The sequence below is a fragment of the Juglans microcarpa x Juglans regia genome, chromosome 5D, assembly GCF_004785595.1.
Source record: "Juglans microcarpa x Juglans regia isolate MS1-56 chromosome 5D, Jm3101_v1.0, whole genome shotgun sequence".
Classification (NCBI taxonomy): Eukaryota; Viridiplantae; Streptophyta; class Magnoliopsida; order Fagales; family Juglandaceae; genus Juglans; species Juglans microcarpa x Juglans regia.
Window position 1 is genome coordinate 34,481,057 of NC_054602.1, and position 10,424 is coordinate 34,491,480.

Here is a 10,424-nt window from a genome sequence, read left to right on the forward strand (position 1 = left end):
TTAATGACCCATTCAGCAGTGGTAAACGCAATAGTACTCTTGAGGATACTGAGATCAGAATTTCATGTATGTTTCACTCAACCTTCTTGAGATAGAAACATAAATATATTTGGTGGATTTCTATAATGCTTGATTAATACAATTGCAAAGAATACTCACTCATTCATGACCGTTAAAAGCCTCTTCCTCCTCCTAAATTTGAAATTTCCTGCCATTTTTTACTTTCTTTCTGCTGGCCAAGGTTCCTTATTCAGTCCTATTGACCCACATATGGGGATTTAGGAGTAAAAAGCTAAAGAGCTTAGGTGGGTAAAATGATTTTTATGGGTCCTATGATAAGCACATGAGCCATGCCTAATTAATTACCTTTGGTTGGATCCCCAAAAGTTCTCATGAATTCCTTGTTCACACAAAACTAATGCCGTTTTTCTTCTTTGAATTTAGAATCCAATGCAAATATTCCAGCTTTCCCTTAAAAGTGGGCCCAAAGGTCCCCCTTCGATGTCTCTAAAGTCCATGTTTTGATATTCTCATAAAACTAGCTTTAAAGGCCAATATGTTATAAATATTATGATAATGGCGCAGACAATCTCAATTTTGCTGCATGGGCATGAAGTCTGGGTAAGATAAGCTAAAGCAGCATCAAGTTTCGTAGGGATATTTTCTTTTTGAGTTTTCGGTTCATGGGTGGATTAGAGCCAAAAACCAAAGGACATCAAAAGGACAAAAGGTTTTTTGTCCACATGAGCAAGTTTTTTCAGGAGGCTCATCACTGAACACACTTCACATTCCAAGAGATGATACAAAATTGTCCATATTATTATGCTTTTCATGTCCATTTGTCCTCTGTTTGATTCCCGAGAAAAGCATAGGAAATTATACGAATTCCATCTATCGTCCCCATCGATTCTATTGTGTGTTGTAATGAAGAATTCCATCAAAATGGTCCACCCAGTCTGTTTACAGTCTGTTTAAAAGATCGGACTCCATTATCAGAGTAAACTGCAAGAAAGAACATTAGGTTATAAACATGATTAAGCTTGACTAAAGTTACTTTCTTTTTTCCCAGCATTGCGACAAAAGCTTTAACAAACAGGACCACGAACCGATCAGAAAGCACTTACTTGAAGAACATCAACGTGTTAATGATTTCAGATAACCCAGTTTAATTTTTTTTTTTTTTTTAAACTTGGGATTTATACCTTGTCAGATGTTTCTCTCCCACGTTTTCTTTGGACCATTTTACTTTGTAGCTCCCGAGTTCGAGTTAGGGAGGCGTGTTACAGAGAACTGAAAGCGGTCCCACGTGAGGTCAGAAAATTGAAAAAGAAATTATTGCTTGTTAGGTGAGAATGCGTTGAATTGAATTTAGTTAAATTAAGTTGATAAGATAAAATATTGATAGGATATTACTTTTAAATATTATTATTTTAAAATTTAAAAAATTAAATTATTTATTATATTTTATGTTAGAATTTAAAAAATTTATAACGAAGAGTTAAAATGAGTTTGGATCCAAAGTCATCCTAAAACTATTTTCACAAAAAAATTTCTTGGCTAATAATGTTGATTATTGGACAATAATTGTGTGATTTTTCGTATATTATTTTTTTTACAATATTAAATATAATTTTAGGATGGCAAATTATATATATATATTTTGAAAAAAAAGTAAACTTTATTATTTAACAAATAACTTTTTTATGTGTATTATAAATTTATTCATTTTTTTAAAAGAGAGTATCAAGACTTAACATGTTATAAAATTACAAATATTATTTGTCATTTAGATGAGAAATGTTTGGCAAATTTTAAGGTGTAAAGTCTCGTATATTATTTTTTCAAAAAAATGGTATATATGAAAAACTTATATTAAAGTATTCAATTTTTAATAAATATTTAATATTTTTTAAAAAATAAATATATTATACCTAGCATTACTCTATTTTCAACGTTTTGTAAAAGATGGATAGTACTCATCAGTCTTATCCTTTGTCTTGTATTGAAATAACCCGTGGGCCACCCCAATATTGGGTGAGTCTAAAGAATTATTGTGCAAAGAAGATCTTAAACTCTAGATGTTCATTGAGATTCTGGTTATGTCCTAACCCTTTGATTTAATTAAAGTTTTTTACATAATGATAAACATATAAACTTTTTAAATGTGTTATAAAGTAAAATTGATTTAATTTGAACAAAATTGATATCATAAGAAACAATTATAAAAGAATTTAAAAGATAAGAAATTTAGAGTATGTTTAAATATTAAAGTGAGTTAAGTTGAGATTATAAAATATTATTAAAATATTATTTTTTAATATTATTATTATTTAAAAATTTAAAAAAATTAAAATTATTTATTATATTTTATATTATAATTTATAATTTAAAAAAATTATAATAATGAATTGAGGGGAATTGATAAACTCAACTAAACTTAATCAACAGTGGTTTTACGATAGCGCGTGTGGGAACCGCACTTCTCTCACCTTCAGAATGCTGTCCTTTCTCTGTCACTATTGGATGTTTAAACTTCAAACTAGAATCGCGGCTCAAATCTCTCTCTCTCTCTCTCTCCTCTCGTCTGTCCTCCACCACTCTGCTTGCTTGTTTGTTTATTTCCTACCTCTGTTGGCCGTCCCTTTCTCATTCTCAGTATAGAGAAAAGCTCTGTCTTCTTACATAGAATCGAAGCGGAGCTTCTTCTGAGCCCCGAAAAACCTTAATTTACACTCAAGTATTTGCCAAAGTCCGCCGGTTGCCTTTCCTCTCTCTCTCTCTCTCTCTCTCTCTCTCTGTACCCTGCATTATTATTGCAAACACAATCCTTTGGGTCCTGCTCAAAACCGCATTAATGGAAACCTCATCACCCATCTCCATCCAAAATACCCCACTACAAGACCTCCCAGAGGCATCCCCTAAACCCTACAAAAAGAGCTTCGTAACCACACTCATGGAGGCCGCCACGCTTCGCTCTTCTTCCTTCAAAGAGGACACCTACTTCATTTCCAACCTCAAGTCCTCTGAAAAGAAAGCTCTGCAAGAGTTCAAGGACAAGCTCTTGGCTTCTGATGCTTCGGACGCTTCAATGTGGGGCATTCCTCTGTTGGGAGGTGACGAGAAGGCAGATGTGGTTCTCTTGAAGTTTCTGCGAGCAAGAGACTTCAGGGTCTCGGACGCGCTCAGCATGTTGCTGAAGTGCTTGTCATGGAGGAGAGAATTTGGAGCGGATAGTGTGGTAGAGGAGGAGCTGGGATTCAAGGAGCTTGAGGGTGTGGTGGCCTATATGCATGGTTACGACCGGGAGGGACACCCTGTTTGTTACAATGCTTACGGGGTTTTCAGAGACAAGGATATGTACGAGAGGATCTTTGGTGACGACGAGAAACTCCAGAAGTTTTTGAGGTGGAGGGTTCAGGTGCTTGAGAGAGGGATCAACCTTCTGCATTTTAAGCCCGGTGGGGTTAACTCTATCATCCAAGTCACTGATCTCAAGGACATGCCCAAGAGAGAGCTCAGGGTCGCTTCTAATCACATCCTCTCTTTGTTTCAGGACAACTATCCCGAGATGGTCGCTCGCAAGGTAGTATTCCTATTTGATTTCCTGATGAATTTAAAGCATTTGATGTGGGTTTGGGGCTTTTTATCGATCTTCTGAAGACTGATCTCTCGTGCTACCTTTTTGGGCTCAGGTTTTTATCAATGTTCCATGGTACTTCAGCGTCTTGTATTCGATGTTCAGCCCATTTCTAACTCAGCGAACAAAAAGCAAGTTCGTAATCTCTAAGGAAGGGAATGTGGCCGAGACACTCTACAAGTAAAGTCTCTTTCATTGGCACCTCTTGCTTTTATTTTAACTATTTATTACGTACTCTTCATGCCATATGCCGGATTCTTTGTCTATTCTCCGGTATGCTCATTTGTAATCTTTCTCGGTGTCGTTTGGTTCTTCACTTCAGCATTTTCCGTAAAGAGTAATGCTTTCGAGACGGCTATTCGTTTCCCGGTCTTTTTTTACATTTCTGATTCGGTTTTTCTTTATCTGTACCACTCTGTAGTCTGTTCCTTGCATTGTTTTGGGGAGGGGCTGTAAATTCTTTTTTACTTTCACCGTTGCTGTACTTTGAGCTGAAGTTTTCTGAGCTGGGTTTTCATTTTCTGGACAGGTTTATTAGGCCTGAGGATGTTCCTGTTCAGTATGGTGGATTGAGTCGACCCAGTGATTTGCAGAACGGTCCCCCAAAACCAGCCTCCGAGTTCCACGTCAAAGGCGGAGAGAAAGTGAATATCCAGATCGAGGGAATAGAGGTTCATTAACTATATCAAGTTACTGATTTTTTTCCATTCCATTTAAGTCGAACATAATTCAAAGTCGAACAATTTCCATGTAAATTCAGTCAAGTCTCCACCTCAAAGCTCAATTATCCAGTGTATATAACCTCAAAATGTGAGAAATTTAATAAAGGAATTGATTGAACTTTTGTTGGGTTACTAGGCGGGTGCAACGATAACATGGGACATTGTGGTGGGTGGGTGGGAGTTGGAGTACAGTGCAGAGTTCGTACCGAGTGCAGAAGGAAGCTACATTATTGCCGTGGCGAAGCCAAGGAAGATTTCAGCCTCGGAAGAAGCAGTTCACAACTCGTTCACATCGAGTGAAGCAGGCAAAATGGTGTTCTCGGTAGATAACACTGCTTCCAGAAGGAAAAAAGTTGCTGCTTATCGGTACATTGTGCGCAAATCCACTGCTATAGTACCATCATCCTATGCTAATTAAATATTAAAGGTTGTTTTGGGTTTTGTAATGTTCTTTAATTTTGATGGGATTTATTAATGGTTCTCTTTAGAGTTGTGTACTTGCTTAAAAAAACTCTACTTGATAGTACTAATGTAATGTATAAAATGAAAAAAAATTGGGGGTTATTATATTTGCTTAATGTAGAAGAAAAGCTGATAAACTTTGCTTATATCAGTGCACAAAACTGTTTGTCCCTATCTGTAGTCATGTCTGGAGCCAAGACATTGGGTGTTGGTAAAGGGTGGAGTTTGCTTTGTCTTTGGTGCGTGGGCTTGAAAATGGTATCCATCGAAGTCCTTGTTTTTGGTAGAGGTGTTGATAAAGGAAATGAGTTGTTGGTACAGAGTGAGAGGCAAGTTTGCAGGGTGTCTGGTCCTGAAATGGATTGCTGATTGCTTTTAGTGGTTTGCCATCTTTTAACTGAGTCGCAATGGTGTCTTTTATTCAGGGGGTCTCATTGGGGTTATCAAAAGTGGGAGTAGGGAAGAGAGAAGATATTGACTGGACTCTGGTTACTTTTTTTGGCTCTGGTACGTTTTTGGAGGGTTTTGCTGTGATTTGATATTACATTCCAGAAAAGAAAAAAAAGAAAGAGAAATGATGTGAAGATATGATTGAAGGATGTTCCAAAGAGATGATGGAACAGGGACAGAGGTTTGTAAAGTGTGGTGTGTTGTCCAATGTTGACGTGTTCTTGTCATAACTTTGTTTTCATACTGTCGAGATTAATTGTATTCTTTGGGCAAATATAAGTGCACGATTGTGATTGCTGTTTATAATTTTAAATAATAAAATTTTATTATTAAAAAATTCTTTATTATTTGATAACTATATATTTAAATTATTTTTGTTTGGAAATAAATTTAAAAAATGTTTTTTAAAATGCAAATGAAGATTATTTAAATTTTTAAATATTATGATCATATTTTTTAAAGTTATAATTATTTTAAAGTTGTAAGGATATTTTAGTCTATTGATAGTCTTTTTAAAATTTAAATTATGTTTTGCATTATTCTAAAAGGTTAGTTTAAAGAAAAATATCAAAATTATGTTTTTCCTTATCTTTTAGTTTATTTAAGATTAAAAGTATTTTAATATATAATATTCAAAACAATTTAATTCTTCTATTAAAGAGCTTATAAGGGTATTTAAGAACTTTTCAAGACTTACAACAACAAACAGGTCCTAAATCTGGCTTGGTTACTTTGGGGATTAGCTCTCTACGACATTGGTAGAGGTTTATAATTGGATTGGAATTTTATGTCTGAATTATCAATTTTGGTACAGGCAAGCGGGGTGGGGAACTGCCGGGGAATCGGATGGGACATGTCAGTCGGAAAAATTTAAAAAAAGAGAGAAGAAATCGACTGAAACATATGAGAGAAATTTCGTGGAAGGCATTCCGAAAACGAAATAGGCCATAGTTGCCCCTTCGAAAACGCCCGAAGCCCCAAAAGGAAAGAACCCAGATGGGTGGTGTTTTAGGTCGTTGGGTTCGATGAAGTTCCTCTAGTCTCCTTGCCAGAATCCCATCAGTATCACGAAGGCTATGAACAAAATGTGCAGCGCCGTCAACACCATGTTCACCATCGAGCTCTCCCCCTTACTGAAAGAACCATAGAAAGGTGAACTGAGATTGAAAAACTTGGAATGCGAACTAGAAAGTGAGGAATCTAAGGATAGGAATGATTTTTGTGGACTCGGACCTGTAGCTTTCCCTCATACTGGAAGAACCAAAGAAAGGTGAAGTGAGATTGTTGATATTTTCCAACCGTTCTACATACTTGGTTGTTTTGTTCACAGAACATATCCAGTTCAAACCTGCAATGACTTGACTTCCGAATGGCCTACTAAACAGCTTCCTTTCTTCTCTGCATTTCAAAGCTCTTCTTAAAACCCATCCTGTTTCTTGTTTGCAATTTGATCCCAGTCCTTCTTTCTTTGGAGCTTGAGAGTCCTTTGCCTACCTCTCCCACCAAATTTCGCTTGACTTCATTTCTTCCCGTTTATCTTCTTCTTCTGCTCAGACGTTAGGAAGCCACAGTTCGCAAGGTATAGCATACGTCCTTAAACGAACCGTTTCATTAAGCCACGTAGGACACGGTTACGCTACGATTCCTCCCGTCGGTTGCATTCAGCATTTTTCCTGAATTATATGACTCATTGGCAAGAAGTGTTTACAGAGTAGACTCTCTATGATTGGTACTCTTCAAATCTCTATAATGTAGCGGTGCTACCTGCACCTTCTGGATGGACAGTCCCATCACTTGCCGCTCGCATGGGCTGGGGGCCAATTTGGCTTGTGCTGTGGCCTTGCTCGTTATAGGTGAGTGCTCTTTTCGAATTGTAGGGAACGGATTGGTGTCACCACCGTTTGACGATCCTGTCTAATACTACATTTTTTAGAATAAAGTCAAACAAGATCGCATATAATTAGATAAATATCACAAATCCAACAAAAAAAACTCAAAACAAACTAACAAAATTACAAATCAAACAAAATAAACAAACCGAATTAACTCATAATTGCACTGACATTCCGTAACGTCCTATACCTAGAGGAGGGTTAGAGATTTTTTTCTTATCATTTTAAATCACATCCAAACAAATACTATACAAACTCTAGTGACTCTATGAAATATATATTCCTTTGAATACACTACACGAATATCAAAGAAACATTCCATTATATGTTTAAAAGAATCAACGTCCCAAAATATTAATCAACAGAAAGAGACAAATCTCCCAAATAACCACGTGTATCTTTGGGCACTTTTTCCAAAATGGGTGTAGTTAATAATAGAGATGTTAGTACCAAACATAATAACAGAAGTCACAATTGAGGCGGAAGCAAAAATATAATGTAATGCCAGAAGATTTTTAGATGCAACATATTGTATCATCATAACGTACCAAACATATACAAATCATACTCACATAATCATGTGCACAAATTCCAGATTTCATATTCGCTCTTTTAAAACAGTTGAGAACCAAATGTAAAAATTGTTCATGCCTGCATCAGTCAAGACAAAAAAAATTTTCTTTTCTTATTCAGATACCATGAGTAATACAGATATAATGATCGAGATTATTTTAAATGTTCCATAACAAAATATGCATGTATTTTCATAAAATTAATCGCAATTTGCATTTAGGCAAAGTCTAGTATAAAAGCATTGTTTACTTGACTCTTGCAATGTATTATCTAAGCGTTGGGTTCCACCTTTAACATTATGCCAATCTCAACTAGAAAACATTTACTAAAGTGTTAATAACCCATACAAGGACAAAACTCATTTTACTAGCGAACCTCAAATAAACACAAAACTAAATTTATTAACGAAAACCCATAATTCGAACCACAGATTTAGCATGCACAAATCCATCATGACATTCAAAGAAATTCACTACTTCTCAAAAATTAGTGCAAATTAGTTGTATTTGTTTAACCATTTACCACAAGCCTCCTGCTATTCACAAAATCATTCTCGACATGTTATACAAACATTCCACATATTAAAAAACAACTTACACTCAATTTATCAAAAAAATAAACAACAACATTTACTCCCGACATGCCCAATAACCAAATAACCACTATTAAGTCTTCTCTACCCACAACATTACAAACCTGAGAATCCTTACATTCCAACCAACCAAACATCCCACAAACGTACATATCAAGCAGTTAAACAACCAACAAATTGACATATCGAACAATCAAACAGACCACAAATCGACATATCAAACGATCAAATAACCCAAACTTACAAGTCAATTCCTTCCTCGGTCTCCAACATTACATTCAAGAGATCCTCTACACACCAACCCACTATGTATACACAATCTCCACAATTTCAAACACATAAATAAACATAGTACAACCTTTTAACTTTATATTTTTATTTAATTTTTCTCTTATTTTTTAAAACTGCATAAAATATCTCAACTACAACCATCTCACTATTATTTATAAATTATTTTATTACTATTTAAATATCACCTGATCGCATTATCCAAACAATAACATATGGTATGATCAAAATGTAGTGGCCCAATCAATTTCTGATAAGTTTTCTCTCCTTCCCGCAAAACCCATCACCGCTTCTAGGACTTCAATCCGTTTGTTGGTGGGAGGGGGTTGGAGCTTCAGCTCCACCCACCTCCCTCCCTCGCTAGGCTCAGTTTCTGCCTAGGTTTGTTTTTTTTCCCTTTTTTCTAGTTAGCTTTTACTCGTTAGCACCGTAACTAATCAATTTGTTGCTTTTCAGAGAGCAAAGTCCGACATGCACCCCGCCATCAGCCTCCCCAGGCGCCGACCTTCAAGATGGCAAAAGAAATTTGTCCATATGAGCAGCGCGTAAGCCTCACACGTGGCTTATGCTGAGCGTGAGTTTCACTCGCTGCTGTGCTTGAGAAAATTTCCTGCCGCCTCGCGTGAGTTTCACTCGCTGCTGTGCTTGAGAAAATTTCCTGCCGCCTCGCGTGGCACCGTCGGGATCAGCGTCGTCGAATCTTTGGAACTCGACCTTCCACTCCTCTCCAAGTGTGGCATGCGTACTGCACGCGTTGCCACAGACAATGGTGGCCCCTCGCCGGTGATTCATTTAAGTTTCTAGTTGCTTTCCTATGTTTCCGTTTTCCCTAATCGAGGATCGAGTGAAAGTGGTTGAATTTCCTTCCAGCCAGTCAAGACCAACATGTTGTAGCACACAACCCTTTAATGTGACTTCTAGCTACAACTTTATAGTCTGTTCAGCAGACTATTTAAAAATTGTCACCTAGCAATCTCTCATTGTAAAAATTGGATGGAAGCAATTTATTTGACTCAAGAACCTGCCTTTTATTTTTATTTTTTGTATTATAATATGTTAGTTTTGGAAAGACCGTAAGAATTTCCACTCTGAACTTGTATCTTATGATCATTAGTTTATCTATAATTACCTTATTTGCCGAAGTAAAAAAGAAAAAAAAAAAAAAAACCATACGGTATGATTAATGCGTGGGAAAGAAGATTGGTGAATGGTTTTATGCAATCCGGTGTCCTCCAAGGGACCCGCCCTTTAGCTGGTTTTCTTCTGCGAGGAAGAAAAATGGGTAGAAAGTGCTGTCCAATCTCCAATAATGTAATTACCTTGTGTTGCAGATCGGGGTGGCAAAGTTGCAGTCTAGCTCTGTTGATATTGTACTAAAAGTGCTCTGCACCTTTTAACGTGTGGTGTTCTATTAATCACCAATGACACCGACGTGTATTCAAGTGTTACCCAATGGAAATTAACAGAATTCTTAAAATAAGAATTAAAAAAATAGTAATAAATTCAACAAATGGATCTTCATCCATGTTAAAAGGAATGAAATTGTTATATTAAGAGATTTGCTATTTATTTTCTCTATACATTATATATTATATTTTTTTTATTTTTTAAAATTTTTAATTTTTTTTGGTATTATTCTTCTTAAATAGTGTTAAACTTGTTAATTTTTTTTTATCCAATACCTATATTTCACACATTTGATAAGATTAAAAAAAATAAAAAATATGATAGGTAGCGTGTGGTTGTAGACATGATGAATATAATTTTTTAGTATGGTATGTGGTGTGTGAGGATGATAAGTAGCAAAA

General features: G+C 35.9%; 1 protein-coding gene across 1 annotated transcript; it reads left to right on the plus strand.

Moving 5' to 3' along the window:
- Positions 1–2,524: 2,524 nt before the first annotated feature.
- Positions 2,525–4,923, plus strand: LOC121265329 (patellin-6-like). Its single transcript, XM_041168920.1, has 4 exons — positions 2,525–3,583; positions 3,693–3,817; positions 4,167–4,308; positions 4,496–4,923. Exons 1-4 carry the CDS (start codon positions 2,855–2,857, stop codon positions 4,775–4,777), a joined length of 1,278 nt encoding a protein of 425 aa, XP_041024854.1. The 5' UTR covers positions 2,525–2,854; the 3' UTR covers positions 4,778–4,923.
- The last annotated feature ends 5,501 nt before the right edge of the window (positions 4,924–10,424 follow it).